The sequence below is a fragment of the Crocodylus porosus genome, unplaced genomic scaffold, assembly GCF_001723895.1.
Source record: "Crocodylus porosus isolate Cpor-Errol unplaced genomic scaffold, CroPor_comp1, whole genome shotgun sequence".
Lineage (NCBI taxonomy): Eukaryota > Metazoa > Chordata > Crocodylia > Crocodylidae > Crocodylus > Crocodylus porosus.
Window position 1 is genome coordinate 85,519,254 of NW_017728918.1, and position 17,815 is coordinate 85,537,068.

The 17,815-nt window shown below is 40.9% G+C and overlaps 2 protein-coding genes across 3 annotated transcripts in view; one reads left to right on the forward strand and one right to left on the reverse strand.

The window, feature by feature from the left end:
• Positions 1 to 17,815, forward strand: part of AIM1 (absent in melanoma 1) — a 73,350-nt gene that overhangs the window by 10,970 nt on the left and 44,565 nt on the right. Inside the window, exons 1-4 of one of the 2 annotated variants that reach the window (XM_019537831.1) lie at positions 1,186 to 1,190; positions 2,607 to 4,021; positions 13,185 to 14,643; positions 14,734 to 14,907. In XM_019537831.1, the coding sequence (XP_019393376.1) occupies positions 3,285 to 4,021; positions 13,185 to 14,643; positions 14,734 to 14,907 (2,370 nt within the window). In that variant the 5' untranslated portion in view covers positions 1,186 to 1,190; positions 2,607 to 3,284. Of the gene's footprint in view, positions 1 to 1,185; positions 1,191 to 2,606; positions 4,022 to 13,184; positions 14,644 to 14,733; positions 14,908 to 17,815 lie in introns of those variants that run through there. The other variant, XM_019537830.1, reaches the window with a different exon arrangement.
• Positions 4,613 to 17,815, reverse strand: part of RTN4IP1 (reticulon 4 interacting protein 1) — a 94,334-nt gene continuing 81,131 nt past the window's right edge. Inside the window, exon 9 of the mRNA XM_019537833.1 lies at positions 4,613 to 4,696. Coding sequence (XP_019393378.1) covers positions 4,628 to 4,696 — 69 coding nt within the window. The 3' untranslated portion in view covers positions 4,613 to 4,627. The remainder of the gene's footprint in view (positions 4,697 to 17,815) is intronic.

Genomic DNA, 17,815 nt, shown 5'->3' on the forward strand with positions numbered 1-17,815 from the left:
CTCGTGGTCTTCCATCCCTCTGAGTTACCTAGGGTTATGCCCAGTGACACCAACACAGTGATGCCTACTGTGTCTCAGATAAAACATACTCCATGTGTCCCTTCCAACAAGGTCCTTTGCTGGGTCACATCCCACAAAGTGATAGGTGGGGGAACACCCATGAGGGGTACTTGGAGCTTCATTTCAGAGACCCTCAGCACAGCCCTTTGCTCCCTGCAGTGCCCTGCCAGCCCCTGCCTGGGAGTGCTTGAGGCTGGGCTTGCGCCAGGGGGTTCCTGCCTCTTGGAGCCATCTTCTTTTTATCATGTTGTCCCTCCTTATTTCTTAATAGTCTGTCATTCATGGACATTTCTGCTCTACCACCTCTGCCTTTATTCCTGTCTTTACTATACCATGAGTGGGATAGTCTCTGAAGAGAGAGTGGGGAATTCCTATAGCTTGGCGTGTGTTCAGTCAGGCTAGTCATACTGCTGATGTAAACGGAGGAGCGCTGAGCAGGGATAACAGTTGTAACAGGTCTGCACTTGGCACTGGTGAAACTCCTCTGGCACCTGTACTTAAAGAAGGAGATTAAAGGAAACAGAGAGGACTTGCAGAAGAGCCACAATGGGTGTTTCTACATGTTCATGAATGCGCTTTTGCTACTGCGCATTCAATTTAATACCTCTAGTGTGAGGCCCTCCTAACTTAATGTGTGTAGGCTGCCCTAGCACAGCAGTGAAAGTGCACGCTTTTTGTGCGTAGGCTGCACGTTCATTCACACACGGTCTTTGCTCGAGTGCGCCGAAAAACAGGCCGCTGCGCATCAAAGCACACCGGTGGACGCGCTCCTGTGGGAGCGGGTGAGTGGAAGGAAAGAGCCAGGTAGCCTGAGGTGTGTCATTCCTCAGGCGTTACTTTTGTAGGATCCTGGTGCCTGCGCGGGGAACAGAAACTTAAGATGGCAGGACGGCAGCCCCAGCGGAGCCGGCCCCGCCATCATGACCCAGGAGAGCGGCACTGAGTCACCTCCGGGCGGGCGGGCGGGACGGGGCATGTCCTGCACCTGGGCGCGGGCTGACCGTGGCTTCCCGCCGCCTCCCACCTGCGCGGGGCGGGGCTGGACGGGCGGCGCCTCTGCACGGCCAGGTAGCGGCGCGGCGCCTTCCCGACTCGGCGCGGCGCGGTGTGGTGCTGCTGGCGGGCGGGCGGTAGGTAAGTGCGGGCCGGGGGAGCGGGACCTAGCGGGGAGGGCGGCCCGGGAACCGCAAGCACGCGTGGCGGGGTGGAGCGGGCTGCTGCAGCAGGGCTGGGACGGGACGGAGCGTGTGCGTTTGCAGGATAATATGTATTATTATACAAACGTGCCCATTTGGACGCGTGTGTGTTCTTTCAGAGCTGTGATTAAAGTTAAGCCCCTGCACCAGTTTGCAGGTGTGGGTGTTTGGCTACGGCCCAGGCTGGGCACTTCAGCTGGGGGTGTGCCAGGGCTCCTGCTGGGACCAAAGCCAGATGGTGTTGCCCCTCCACCCCAGGTCAGACCGATGGCCAAATTTGGGGTCAGGAAGGGATTTTACCCCATGGTCAGGTTGGTAAGGACTGTGGGGTTTTTTGCTTTCCTCCATAGCAGGGCCATGGCCCGTCTACTCGAGGCTTGTGAGCATGTATTAACAACGTTAGACGCCGGAAGTTGGTTTCCGTGGTTCCTTTGCTTTTCCTGTGGCAGGTTAGGGTGTTAGGTCTGTGTTGTGTTGGGGTTAAGAGTAGTCTTAGAATTTATATAAGATGGTTTGGATAGGGACATTGGCAACGTGTAAGGGATGCATGCAGGTGCACATGCACCCTTTGAGATTGGCCGTGCCCCGCCTTGAGAGAAGCACCAGCAGCACTTCCAGGTTTGCCACCGGCACTTCCGGTTTTGCAGTCGACCGCTGGGGGACCCTCTCTCCACCCCAGTCAGCAAGCGGCCGCTGGTGCCCCCCCAGTATTAGGAGGCACCAGTTGCCCATGGATAGAGTTGGTCATGCCCCAGGCAGGGGGTTGGACTAGATCAGTGTTTCTCAACTGGTGAGTTGCAACCCAAAAGTGGGTTGCAAGAATATGTGAAAGGGTCATGAACAAACTTTAAAAATGGATTCTCCTTTAAAGGAGAAAAACGTGGGGAATCATGGCTTTTCCTTCACAGGCTGGCAGAGATCCAGCCTGTAAGGGACTGCTTAGGGGCCCCCATGCCCCACCCTCTGCCCCACACACTTGAGGGCTGGGTCCTGGGAGCAGTGGGGCAGGAGTGAGGGGTGCTGGGTCAGGACTGGCCATTTGACGTTTACACATGGGTCCTGGTACAAAAAAGGTTGAGAACCACTACAGTAGATGAACTCTCCCTTCTAGCCTGACTTCTCTATGATTTGGATCTTATATTACCAGTAAAATAGAAGCAAAAAGTGTGGATTTTCTAAACAGATACACCCCACATACAGGAATAGGCAATTCCATTTTAAAAAGAGCTATTGAGTAAATAATTTAGTTTGCCTTTGCTACTGCTTAGCATGTACAAGTGTTTGTTAATAAATATTTATGAAAAAAGACTTTTTACATTATTGAGCTATTTTTTTCTGATTCTTATTTAGTCCAAGACGCAGCCTCTGGAACCTACTAAAGAAGAGAACAAAAAGAAGCCAGTTTTGGGAAAGCTTGGAAATTTGTTTAGTCCAGGGAGGAGAAAACATGCCAAATATCCAATAGAATCTTCAAGTCCAACTGTGAAAAGTAAGAGATCAGTTTCTCCTTGTAAAGAGACGGCCACTGAGAAATTGATAGGTATAGCAGACACAGAGGAAAGATCTGAAACCCTGCAAGCACAGGGGGCTGCACAAAGTTGGGATGCTGCAGAATGTAGTAGTAAAGGAGCCTCTTCTGATGAGTGGTCACCTGGTTGGAACAGCAGTAATGAAACCATAAAAAACACATTTTTTGCAAGTGACTTTACTTTGGAGGGATTAGAACTAGGAACAGATCTCATTAATTCAACAACACCAGATTTTCTGAAGAGCTTGAATAGTGTATCTTGTGAAGACTTAGAAAACAGCATATTAAACCACAAGCAATTAGTGAATGTGCAAGTTTCTGCAGAACCTGAGTATGCAGAATCAAAGGAATTCCCACGCAGTTTGGAATCCAAAGCAAGTGGGCGCGCACAGTCTACTAGAGTTTTAAAATTTGATATCTATCTTAGAAAAACAGAAGAAACACTTTCTCATGAATCTGTGGCTTCTGTAACAGGAGAAACGTGTGGGGATATAGACACAATGGATAAAAAACCTGCAAATAGAAGATCTGGAAAAAGGAGGAAATCTCAGTCTTCTAGTGACACTCCAAATGGTGAAAGAAACCAGACTGACAGCTCTTCAAAAGACGATTCAGTTTTTGTTGATGATGCTTCCTCTGATGCAGGAAAGATAAACTCAGAGAGAAGAATTAAGTCTCCTCCGCAGACTCCTGAACGGAATTCTTTTTCTAGTAATCAGGACTTAAAAGTTGGTTCTAGTCACAAGGGGTTTCCTAAAGCTGAAACTGATAAAAGCAAACAGCAGGCTTCCACTTCAGCCCCATTCAGAAGAAGATCACTTAAAAAGAATCAATCTGATACAGTCCCTGTTTCACCCACAGGTTCAAAGAGTCAGGGAAAAGATTCTGTGCCAAAAAGGCAATCTGTAACAGCAACAGAAAGTAACTCAACAATGAAAAATGCTTCAGTGGAAAAGGGAACTGTATCTGCATCCTCAGGTGAAAATAACATGGTTTCTAAGGTTGCCGCAGTTGCTAACATGGAAAACTCCACTTCATTACTTGCTGAAGGTAGAACTGAATCTAAGACAGTAAAACAGATAAACAGCGCTGATGGAAGAGCTCCCCTGTGTACGGAAAGGATTGAAAATGGAGAGCTAGGTAAAACATCCGAAAAATTAACACGTTCTGATTCAGACAGCTCAAATTGGAGAACTATGGATGGTTCCAGAATGACAGTTACAACAAAAATTAGTCTGTAAGTAATTTTTTATACTTCTATCTAATTTAGCAAGGTCAGAGTCACTTTGTTGGGGATATCTGACCCCAGCAGTCTTTCCTGCCCAGAGCAGGGGGGCTGGATCCAATGATCTCAGAAGGCCCCTAAAATGTGAATCTGTAAAATCCTTTGATAAACTTACGGCACACTTTTATTTATTTATTAATAAAGAATTGCATCCATATTGGATGGTTATAGCCATGGTGGTCCAAGAAATGTATGGGAGGCAAGGAGGATTTTTTTTTTTTTTATGATCTCTTTTATTAGACATAATGTATAGTTGGACCAGCTTTTGGGCAAGAAGGGCACTTAATGCTTGAAAGCTTGTCCGATATCTCTCCCATTTTTCCAGTCAGTCCAATAAAAATACCAAGAAACACTTCTTGCCTCTCATGTATACCCATATAAAGTATTCTTGGTTAATAACAACATTATGAACTTGAATTTCTGATATAATGACCTCGTAATTGATACACACCAGTATCACTTAAAGGTTACTATAACTAAAAATACTACCAACATCTCTCTCTCTGTTTTCCTTGTGCTCCAACAGGGCTTTGCATATTCCACTTTTCCCCTGTATAGTCAGTCAATCTCTCTTTTGTTTACAAGACGCTGACAACCATCAGCAAAAGAAGATTCTTTAAAAGTTGCCTGTTTTAGGAGGTAGAATTAAAAAAAGATCATTTTTGCAAAAACATTAAATATCCTGTGTCACTTTAGTAAGTAAGTCATGTTTTAGAAAGCCCCATCTTTAGTTACCGTAAGATGAATGCTCAATTTGAATTCAGAAGGTTGAAAAGCAGAATGCTTGGCACTATTGAGTTTGCCTGGACACTTAAAAGCAGGGTAATGTGACCCCTATCACTAGCTGAAACTCGGTGGTAATTTTATAGATAAGGGGTTCTGCCGGTGATGAATGTAACTCCATTGAATTTAGTGTAGCTATCCCAATTCCTAGCACCTGAGGATGTGGCTAAAGATTTTCTAATGTAAAAATATTGGAGTGAGAAATATATTCAGGTTGTTATTTTAAGCAGCAAATGTGGTTTGTGTTCTGTTTGGGTTGTTTTGTTATTGTTTGAGTATAGCACATTTTATTTGAATTTGTACAGCTGCTCCTGCCAGTAGTTGTGCACGTGAGTAACAGCAGCATTTCTATGCACATGTCTTAATATTACAGCTGTCAGGGCCTGAGCCGGAAAATGTCCTTCACACAGAAAAACAAATCATCTTTTTTTTTTTAATTGTGTGAAGAAGCATAAATACTTTGGCTGCACTTCTTATGACCCTTTTGAAGATTAACAGTAAAATCACTGCAATTGTTTATTTTCTGTACCTGAATGATAGGTGAAATAAGTGACATCCATTATATTTAGTTCTGCATTGTGTCACTTATTTGAATTGATCAGACCTCTCATCATGCATGATATTCAAATTAGGGAGGTGAAAATAACAGTTGATTTCTGTTAGTTTATCAATTTTGACACATCTGTTTGTTCCAGGCCTGGAGAAATAACCAAGAAATACCAAACAATTAGTACTGTATTTTAAATGTAGCAGTGCCTTGTATTAAAGGAGTATTAAGGTTAGAAATTATAGTTTAAGGTGAGCACCTGTTTCTTGTGATGTTTTATCAAAACTGAGAGAACTAAATATTAAATACTTAACATTTCAATTTAGTTTTTTACAAACTGTACAGCTGTTTTTCTTCTTTTGCATTTCACTCAACTAACTATACTAATCTCTCTCATGTACTAGCCTGATTTACAGTATTTGCCTAGCAAACTTTGCAGAGAACATATTATAAATTTTAAAACAATCTGACACCATTATATTATTCTTAGCCAGTTGACTACAGAATCTAAGTCTGATGTATTCACTTTCAACTGAAGCAAATCCTGACAAGAACGCCTAGCTGTAAGGCATGAACATTCTAAAAAAAATCAATTCTCTTATTTTTTCATAAATATTTATTTTCACATCTTAGCAGTTTTTATCTTCAGGAACATCAGAATTTCAACAGTAATGCTCTTTGCCTTTTTTTCTATTGTGCCGTGCTAAGGTGCAGGTACCATGCTGATACAGTCATAAACATACAGATTGTTTTGCTATGATGCACACTACTTAAACTGTTTGAGTTTGTTTGTTTAATTTATATTGTGCCTATGGTGACAAGCCATTTGCCAAATCCTGTCACTTTATATATTAAAAACACTGATGAAAATGATTTAAGACGATCTGCTATTTTGTTCCGCAGGCACTCATCCTGTACCTGCCTCCTAGCAACTAATTAAGGCTGATTACATTGCTTTTGAAAAGACTTTATTACAGTTAATCAAAAAACAACTTGCACTTCAGTCCACTCCACCTCTACTCACACCCAATCTGTGCTGCAGAAGACAGCTACACATTACCAAGTTTTGCTAGCAGAATTTATGTTCTCCTAGCAGAGTTCTGAGGGCTTCCACACTGAAAACTCCCCCACTGTTCTGCCAAATAGATTAAGGCTTTTGCTGTCAGTTGACAGCTGACACAGATCTGCTGGCCGATTTGCTGGTTGCCAAATAAGCCTGTCCTATGTTGCTTGGACCCTACCTGGGATAATTGCTGCTAGTTTGCTGTACACTAAATTATTTCATACCATTGTCTTTCAGTAAGAAGCAAGTGCTCTTTCCAATAGAAGTGAGTTATGTTTAGTAATAATACCTTTAATTGGACCAACTATATACATAAAAGGTAAATATAAAGGAAATAAGGAGTTAAAAGTAATTGTTCTACCTGAGCTGTTCTAGCTTAGGGTCTATCTGTTTTGTCTGACCTCTCTCCCAACTATATATTTGGTTCAGTGAAAGATTTTATGACACAAACCTTGCTTCTAGCATATTGTATAGACCACCGTGGATACAACAGCACTGTAGCACTGTTATCTAATATCATGTAGTCATTCGGCAAAATTGAACGTTTAACGAGTTCCCAGCAGTAGAGTTGGAGTGTTGTTGTAAGTGGTGTAACTGAGGGGAGCAGGAGCCCAAGTTACAGCCGTTGGGGATGAAAAGAAAAGGTACAAAGACAGCTACTGCCACAGAGGGGCAGCTGGCCACACTGCTGGCAGCACAGGGCTCAGTGCTGCCTTGTGCACTGAAGCTGCAAGGTGGAGACCTACCCTTTTATGCCTTTGTAGCCACGATGGTCCAGGAAATATATGAAAAGCAAGGGTTGTTTTGCTGAGAATTTTAAATTGGACCAAGTGACAGAGATGTAGTGAGCTCATTCAATGCCTGGGGGGAGGGGAAAGGGGTTGCCAACCACTGTAGACAGGGATTGGGGTTGGGGGTGGGAGGTAAGAAAAGTCTGGTCTGCCCAGGCTCTCATACACTGAAGGCTGCCACCACAGCATTGGCTCTGGTGGTTGCATCCCTGTGGCCTAGGCTCCATGGGAGCTGACCCTCCTGCCCTGGTATTTACCCCACCTTCTTCCCCCTCCCTGCCCTCCCATTTGCTGTTGTGTGCAGCGCTCTACCTGCTGTGGCAAAAACTCCCCCGCATGTGTGGAGTGGGAAGAAACTCTTGCCCCTCAGATACACAGCTGGGTACAAGGCTGCACTGTCCAACTGCCTCTGCTGCGGCAGACTTTTGTGGGTAAGGAGGGGGATAGTTGATACCTGGAGCTAATCCCTGCCCCACCCCCACCCCTCCCAGTTAAACAACTGCTACATATCTAGTTGACAATGTTAGACAAGCTTTCACACCTAAAATCCCTTTCCTTCCCAAACGTAAGTATTAACAACATTTCCTTTTCCAGTTGGTCCAACAAAGGTATTGCCAAAAATCCTCCATTGTCAGTGACTTCAGAGGGAAATATTTATTTATTTTTTTAGATTTGTATCTTGCCCTAGTACCTTGGAGTAGGTTTAGTAGGGTGAAAGATGGCTATGCACCTTATAATAATATTGACTATTTCTATTAGCTAGAAGCTGCTATGCTAGCATCAGTCAGCTGAGTGGCATATTGCTGATATAAGCAGGTAATGTCAGTTGATATAGTCAAAGCACTAAGTGAAATTCTTCATCTTATTCATCAGAACACACAGGCTGTAAATCTAGGTGTGTATCAGACTGTTGTGTAATGGGAGAGAAAGGCAATTGGTCTCATTACAAAGTGACTTTGTCTAGTGTAGTGTGAGAAAAGAATTAACCTTACGCAGTTGAGAAGACTCTACTTTTTATTTTCAAAAGCTAAAAACACATTAAATATTTTTAAAAATATATGTACTGTTTTTGTTTGGCATGTTTTGATTTTACATACATTTGTGCACACCCTCTTCTAGCTTATTAGCTGGAGCTGGAATTTTTAAAATACCACTTTAAGCTACAGCATTTTCCAATGCCGGATAGGCTACTTTGTACTTTACTATATACTTAATGGTGGCAACACAAGTCTAGGTATTAGGCTTCTGCTGCAGAAGCAACACTAAGAGTTTAGTTTTTAATTGTTATTTATTTATTTAGAATTCTTTCAGCTAAACAGTTTTACTGTTCTTTCCCTTTTTGTATTCACATGCTAAAATCTTATTTTAAAAACTCGAATTTTTTTAACAACTTAGAGTCCAGTTTGGAGCTTAAGTGATTGAAAGTCTAGTATTAATCAGGCTTGGAGCAATGTCTAGATTTACATAAATAAAATCTCAAACTGTACAGTTATTTTGATATTCTTAATGGATTTTGGCCCCAGTTCTAGCATTTGATGTTCAAACATTGATTCGTAAATAATTGCATTTAATCTCATTTAATTATCCTGCTCTGCTAACATGCCATTTTGCTTTGCTTATGTCAGGCTCTGTTCTGGCATTAAAGATACTTGTTTAACTTGTCTGTTCCACTATGTGTTGTCTGTGTGAGTCACTGGCTATATCGGGTTAAATTGGGAGAGGTCTAGCTATGTGCTTCTGCAGGTTGGTTGCAAGGTGGTAGACTTCCAAAGGAAATGCACTAGTATCTTCTTCCTGCTTTCACTTAAGTTTGGAGCCAAATAGTGGATTGTAGTAATTATTAGCAAGACCTGAATGCATGCACAAGATAGTCTGGGTAATCTGATGTATAAACCCAACCTCTGCTATTCCCCACAAAGTCAGAGTTATATTTCAAGCACATCAAAAATAGCATTTACCTTTGATTCATGTAATGAAATTGAAGCTTAGTCTTTTTATTTTTTAACTCATAAGACAATGTTACTTGAAATGTAAAACATACCTGTTGGGGGAAGCTATCGGAAGGACTAGCTGGGATGGAGTGATGGAAGGGGGTGGAATTCATGGACCATCCCCTGCCATGGCAGGCCTATAAATTCGTCTCCATGGGCTCAAAATTCTTCTTTTCTTCTTTTTAAAGAAGTGAGCCTCTAACTGCTGTTCTGAAGCTACTCTTCAAAATGTGAAGCCCATGTTACTGATGCTAAGTTATACTGATGCAGAGGCTTCTGCTTGAATTTGCTGAAAGAGTGAAACTGAACTACTAAGGTGGTAAATGCTCACTTATATGGGTTTCAACTCAGATGCAATTTGGTAATACTTTAGCTCTCAACACTACCTATTACACTACTTAGTGGGGCAGAAAGAGAAGCAAGGAAGATCTCTTCACTAATTTCCCAAAGTGTATTGTAGTGGGAGTAAACAGCCAGTCAGGAAAGGGTATGGGAGATGAATATATTGAGATGAGGAATCCTTTAACAACCAACCTATAAGAGTGAAACCCTAACCATGTGCCCACCATCCCTCCATGTTGCTGGGAGAGCACTGACTTAAGACAAGTGAAAAATGTATCTAAAAATCTTGCTCAAAGTTGTTTTTCCCTGATGTTGCGCTGTGAGTTATGGAATTTCAGCCTTCCTACAAATGTAAAACAGACAAGAACTCCCTGAAAATAGTGTTCACATTTCAACGTACATGTTTTCCTTTAGCTCCTGCTGAATTGACCAGCCTAAAAAGAATTGGGAATTGTCAGTACTTTTAAAAATATTTTATTTTCTAACCGGCTAATTAGTTTTCATTGATGAAACATAAGTACCTTACAGTTATGATTTAAAATTTTAAAAGTTGTAGTTTCAGTGTTAGCAGAGGAATATTTTATAAAATAGTTAATGCTTCCAGTTTTATTCTTTCTTTTTTTGCTCTTGTTGCTCCACCCATAACTGTAGTATTTGATGGCCTTCCAATAGTTCAGTAAGTAATATACGATTTGTTCTCTCATCCTTTCACTCAAAGAAAGAACAAAAAAGTATAAACAATGCCATACTGAGATCACATGTCCATGTAGCCCAGTATTTTCTCTCTCTCATGGCAGCAAAAACCGAAAGCAGTATTTGAGCAGGATATATTTGCTTTTGAGTATCTTGTTTTTTGGCGTGAAGTTTTATTTCAGTTGGTTTCTCTCTAGGTTTATGTGTAGAATTTCTCTAGAACTAAAGCTCTATCCCACTATTTAGTTAATAGCTCAATATGTAGACAGATAATTTTCTGGCACACAAATACTTATTCTTATGTATAAACTTAGATGTCATGTGACTTTAGAGCTTGTTTCTGGCAGTTTATCTGTGATCTCCCATAGTCATTAGTGTCCATATAGCTTATTTACACACTACTCTACCATAGAATATCATAGAAAAGTAGGGCTAGAAGGGACCTCTAGAGGTCATCTAGCTCAACCCCCTGTGAGGCAGAATCATCCCCAAACCATCCTATAAAAATTTGTTGTCTAACTTATTAGCAAACCTACAAGGTTAGCCCTGACACAACCACAAGGCATAATACCCTAACCTACCACAGGTAAAGCAGACAGACCATGGTGGCTAGTGTCCTGCTGCTGCAAAGGTTTTTCCATTACTGCATGCATGTAACTTCCTATAGGGTTTAAAGGACAAATTCCACTTGGTGAACTGGTAGTGGCAAATGTTGATCCTCTTGGATCATGGTGTATGCATGACCTTTAATGCATATGCCTGGGCAAGAATTTTTGGAGGAGTGAAGGCTGCCCAGACCTTCTATCCAATGAGACAGAATCCAAGGATCAGATTGAATCCTCCATGGCTGTAGTTGTATAAATGTCTGGGAATCAAACCCAGGTCTCCTGTGTGGTAGACAAGGAGTCTACCACTGAACCACAGGGGAATCCTTGATGACCTGGTAATGGGTTATTTAACACTTTGATAAGTTTTGAAAGTCTTTGCCCCAATTCATTACTGCATCCTGACCCTTTTAGCTGTTCTTGCTGTGCAAAAGGAGCCTAAAACAGACTGATTACCCAGCAGCCATTCCCCTGGGAAATCCTTGTGTGGGAGTGATTGGGGGAAGGATGTGCTGTGACTGAAGCTCTCACTGCTTTGGCTATTCTAGATTCCAGGTGGTTTAAAAGGAATTGCCCAAACTCTTAGTAAGCTAGAGCAGTCCCTGGGGAGGTTTTCCTGTGTGGAGCCTCTGTTATGTCAAAAAAGTTCTCTAGTGTAGACCATTAGAAGGAGTCTTTCTCTTGGCATAGCTATACTGTCTTCCTGAACATCATGAACCAAAGCAATAAAAACCATCTTCTGTTGACATAGCTGTGTTCACACCAGAGTTTTTCCTGTCATAGCAATTCCAGTGAGAAGGTAATATTTTTTTCATACTTGTACCCAGATGTAACTGTGCTGGCAAAACTTTTCAGTGTAGATTAAGCCTTAAGAAATGGGTCTTGGGCTAGCCAAGAATTTGGGAGTCTAAGAAGTGGTGTAAAGCTCTGTCCCTTGTCATTCGGCTTGCAGCTCTTCAGAGGTGTGGCTCATAATTTGGCCTTTAAAGTTTGGCTATATCTATTAGAAATGGAGACTAGTAATTTTAAATGCAGTTGTAAATTACCAAACAGAATTCATAATTGGAGAATTTTTTTTATCTAGACATATAATATAGTAATTATGATGATTTTATTGATTTTTATCTGTCAAGATTAGTGTGGAATGAAACATGGACTCCAAGATGAAAAGGGAAATATTGTAATAAATTTATTATTGTAAAGCCCAGCTCACTTTACATTGAAAATGTACCTGGCTTAAAAAAGGAAAATTTAATTCTATTTGTTTGCTTTTAAACTTTGACACAGATATAAAAAGTTGAGGATCTCTGTTGCATCTTGTCAACTGATTCACTATTGTGTTGATCTCCTAGACCAGGGGTGTCAAACATAAGGCCTGCGGGCCAGATCTGGCTTGCAGAACCATTCCATTCAGCCCACTGGTAGTCTGGTGGGTAACCAGAAGTGCTATGTCTTGACTCTGTGCCACTGGGCAGTGGCATGGAGCCAGAGGCATGCAGCTGCAGGGAGCTGTGTTCAGGCAATACTGCAGAGCCAAGGGGCTGCCACCTATAGTCGTGTCTGTCTGGACCGCTGCATGTCCCTGGCTCCATACTGATGTTTGGTCAGAGCTCTGGGTTGCCTCACCAATGCATGCCCTTGGCTCTGAGTTGCTTGAATACAGCTCTGCACAGTTGCCCAACCTCGGACCCACACCGCTGCCTAAATGTAGCCCTGCGAATCCAACCCAAGAGGAGACCTTTTGGTCCAGATCCAGCCTGGGGTCAGTTTGACACCAGTGGTCTAGGTTATAGTAAATTGTGTGCATGTTTGTGAGATGCTATGTCCCTACTAGTACTCAATTAATTTTTACTGCCATTAGCACAGGGCATGTCTACATTGTTTCCATGCTTCTTAAAAATAAACTCTGATTTACCCTGAGGTGGTACAGATCTGAAGTGGTAAGGATACCATGGGACTGCTCCCCACCACTGCTTTTGAGATCTGTGTGTCCAGATTATAAGGGTGGCAGCAGCAACAAGTTCCAGTTGCAGAGTGGGATTAGATGGATGAGATTTATTTTTTTTTTCATCACATTCAATGGCAATATAGAGCCAGTGTAGGCATGCTGGCAGTCATGCCTTTCTTTTCATCAAGTCCTTTTAAAGTATTGAAACTTAAATTGTTAAAGAGGAATGCTATTAAGTACTGTTAAAAGGGAAAGATTTTGTTGTGAAGGTGCTTTATTTCTTTTTTTTTGTAATTGGAATGTTAGTTTTATGTAATGCTTTGCAACATATCTATCACTTTGCTTTTTGCAGTACAGCCAAACCCAAGAACGTAGAATTGCATTTTAAAGCACCCATGAGTCTTGACAACTTGGAAAGTGAGCAAGAGTCTCTTGAAAAAGCACTTAATAAAACTAACAACAGTATTGCCAACAAAATTTCCCTGTTTGAAAATAAATGTTCTCATCAGAATCAGCGACCTACTGATGTCCCTGCTTCAAAAAACAGTGTTGTATCAAACACATTTGTTGGTAGAGCAAAGTTGAAATTTGGAAAGCAAGCCACAGAAAATGGACAACCTGATAAAATAATAAATAAGCAGAACAGTTGCCAGAAGTTTTCTGAAAATGGGACACAGATTAAAGAAGACTCTGCAGAAGTAAAGGTCAAACTTGAAGAAAGCTCTCAAGCAGGGACTCCAACTAATGAGGAGGGTGGAAGGGTAGCAGAACTTAAAGTAAAAGCTGCTGGATCTCTTTTCAACCAAACCAGCAAAGCAGATGCTTGTTCTACCTTATTAAAACAATCGGATGCAGAACCTCCTATGATTAATAATGACAGTTTACAACCTAAATCTCTCAATGAAAGTAAAATCTTCCAAGATGATGATAACCAAACAATTGTGTGCTCAAAATTACTTCAAAATGAAAAAACAATACTGCTGCCAAAAGTAGACAGCTCATCACCTTGTAATAAGTATCCTCTAAAGTCTGTTTTGGTTTCCAAGGAACCAGAATTACAGAAGATAGAAAACGATTGCAAAAAGACGAAAATAGGAGATTCTACAAACGTACACTATACCAAAGACAATTTAGATAACGTGCAGACTTTAGAGCAAAATGTTACCGATATACAGCAAAGCCCAGACAGCATTTGTAATGGTTCTGCTGCTCCTGATGATAGCATTTTTGATTCTCCAACTGACATGAAGAAGTTTGCTGAAACTATCAAAAATCTAGACAGTTCAATTTGTGTACCACAGAAGAAAAAAAGGCCCAAGCTTCCCAAATCTCCAGCACCTTACTTTGCAATGCCTCCAATCCATGAAGACAATTTAGAGAAAATATTTGATCCCAATATATTTACACTTGGTTTGGGAGTAAAGAGAGAAAAGAAACAAGATTTATCCCCAGCCCAACAAATTAAAATGCAAAGTCTAGAAACTATAGCTAAGGTAAGACCCAAGCGTATATCTACAGAGCAGAGTGTACTTTTCCAGTCACTGAAGTCATCCAACAGAAATGGACCTATAATAGTTGAGGAAATAAATGGAAAAGAGAACAATGATAGTGTAGATGGTGAAATTAAGAGATCCCATCTGGAAAAAAGTTCACTCTACTCAAGTTTACTATCAACAACAGCTAAAGAAAAGATTATTCCTCCTGCAACCTCAGCAAATACCATCATAACAGCTTTTGCAGCTGACTCCTCAGGCATTCCTTCTTTACTGCTGAACACTGCTGGACCATTCAATGTTCCTCAAAAGTCAGAGGTAATAAAACCAAATAGTTCAGAAGATTAAGCCTTAAGAAACCCAATGTGGCTTCCAAATAACCTATTATGTTTTAATTTTCTACTTCAGTCTCTTTCAGATAAAGTTCCAAGTTACATGGAAAAATATTTGCAAATGGATGATGTGAAAAAAGAATTGGGCTTACAAATGCCAAATTATGGACGCAATGGCAAAAGTTTCTCAAGCTGGCTAGGGTCTAGCCAGTATGAACAAAGTGTTCTTTCTGGTTCATTGGATATAGAGGTGAGTATGTCAAAACTCTGTGTCACTTTGAAAATTTATTCACCTTTCACATTTGCTACATGCTGTACACATCTCTGTGATTTATTTTTCCTTCTCAACAGCGACATACATAAATTATGAATTTAGACTGAAGAATGGTTTAATAGAAATTTAGGCTTTAAAAGTGAGACTATGTATGTAATACTTCTTGATATGATGACAGTCCTATGAGGTGTCCTTATCTTACAACTCCGTAAATAAACATCAGACACAGTAGTATGAAGCTTCACTTTGCCATGATTTTTTGCAAAGTATGTTCTAATTCCATCTTTCTTGCAAATTAATGGTGTGCTTTCTATATGCTCCCCTGTTCTTAGCAACTTATAAGTACTTCTTTTCTTCCACTGAAATTCTCCGTTGCAAAAAATTCTCTCTAATTAACAAAAAGACAGTCTCTGTCCATTTCTGCTTCTAACATCCATCTACTTTTTGAAGGGCGGTAGCCAGAATTTTGAAAAAAACTTTAAAAGCTGTATAAGGATAAAAGATGAAAAGCGTTAATCACCTTAGACTGAAGTCCTTTTTGTTTGTTCTGAGTAGCGTCCATGCAGACTATTCGTTTGATTATACCTACCTACCTACCTACCTATAGATACTGATATCTATAGATATAGATATAGCTATATATATCTATGTTAAAGTAACCGATAAAGGAAAACCTGCTACTTCCTTAGTAGTGATATTCTTTTTCACTCCATTATGGTATATTCACATTATTTTTATCTAAATTTATGAATAAATACTGTACAATTTCAGCTATTCCTGCTGCTACAGATCTTGGTTCTTGAAGTGTTATTCACCATTACACAATAGACAAAATGTATTCAGTAGGTGGTGGAACAGCGGAAGGTAGTGCCTCTTCTCAATCCTGCAGACCCCACTGAAAAGAAAAGGTAGTCAGGAAGCATTTCTTCAAACTGAATAGTTATCTGATGTCCCTGGCATAGAACTTTCCTGCCTTCCCCTCAAGGAAGGAGACAACACCGTCTTCCACTTTTAAAGCTGTTTTCCCCCCCCATTGGAGTCCAGACTTATTTCAAAATGTTGTAAGAATCAAATTAAATTAAGCAAAAGTTCAGATTTAACTTGGCAGATGGAAAGGCATTCTTCCTTTGAATGTTTCTGCTGTGACAGTTTTTAAGAGGATGTTTGTGAAACTTGGATATTAAAGATGTTTCATTGGTTACTGTCCCTTCGCCAGTTGTGCTCCTGGCTTGAGTTCAAACGAACACTTTTGACAAGTTGAGGGCCCTGATTTGTCTGTAAACAGATCCTTCTCTACTCCTGAAACTTACTCCCATGTGGGATCTACTTGGATTCCATATGCTGCTTGAAGCAGCAGCAGTGTTCTCTCCACTGCCACCACTGTAAGCCCCTCAGTGACATGGACTGTGGTGCTCACAGCGGAGGCAATGTCAGGGAATGCTGGTGCCACTGAAACCCTCCTCATGGGGCCTGCAGCAGGGAGGGTGACCTGCTGCTTCTGCTGTGATCTCGCAGCTGACAGTGTCGCCACCACTATGCGCCTTGTCAGCTGCGGAGCTGGCAGTGGGTGGTGCACCTCTGTGGCTGGCAACCCGTCAACTGATGGGGCTTCCAGACACGAGAGCATTGGCCACACATTCAGTTAATGCCGTGATTAGTACAAGCTACAAAGTTATGTTTTTTGTGGAATAACTTTATAGTTTGTTGCTTGTTTTATATGACATTAATTGGTTGGACATGCAGCTGGGTCACAAGTTAAGGCGTGATTAGCTGGTTAATCACACCTTAGGCCTGCTCTATATGTCACACTTAAGATGAAGAACTATTTTATATACTCTGGTGACTAAGCTGATTGTGACACTCAAGGTAATAAGCAGCAGGAAGAAAAAAATGAAGTCAGGGCAGCAAAAAAATAAATGACCATGACACCATTTTTAAAATGGGGCAAGTACTAACTGGAATTTAATCAGAACCTATAAAACCAGAAGTGACTGCATCCACATCTTGATAATGCTTACAAAACACTAATGCTGGTTAGGCTGCTCATGTTGTGAAACTAATGCCTATCATTCTGACTAATACTGCCAAGCTATTTTCTTTTATTTTGCCTGTACATCTGTAGTTCCTTTTCGTATATTTAGATTATAAGATGTTTGGAACAGGAACTATCTTTTTGTTCTGTGTATGTATACAGCACATAGCTTAATGGGGTTGAGGCTCAGGACAAGAGCTCCTAAATTCTCTAATACAAATAAATTAAAATGCTATTTTTTTTTTTCCAGGAACCAGAGATGTGGAGTTTGGGAAATTTTCCATTTTTGAAAATTTTCCAGTGCTTTATTTTTCTGTGGGGAAAAATGCAACTAAATGGCATATTTTGTATCATTTAATTTAAACTAAGTTTTAAGCTGTTGCTTTTAATTTTGCACATTTGAGCATTTTATGTCGGCTGTTACTATTGGCATATTTTTATTGAGCTCCCTCTGTTATCCTACTAATATTTTTTAATGAACATTTTCTTACTGGTGGTATGATTATCTGAAATGTATATTTGATATGCTGCTCTTTCAAATATGTGTACATGGTTTTTTTAAATTAGTTTTGAATTATTTTTATATTTTCACATACTGACCATTTACTTAACATTTTGAGCACTTTCACACATGCTCTGGCAGTGGGGGGGGGCACTTTAATTCATAGATTCATAGATGCTAGGGTCGGAAGGGACCTCAATAGATCATCGAGTCCGACCCCCTGCATAAGCAGGAAAGAGAGCTGGGCCTACATTACCCCAGCTAGATACATATCCAACCTTCTCTTGAATACCCCCAGGGTAGGGGAGAGCACCACCTCCCTTGGGAGCCCGTTCCAGACCTTGGCCACT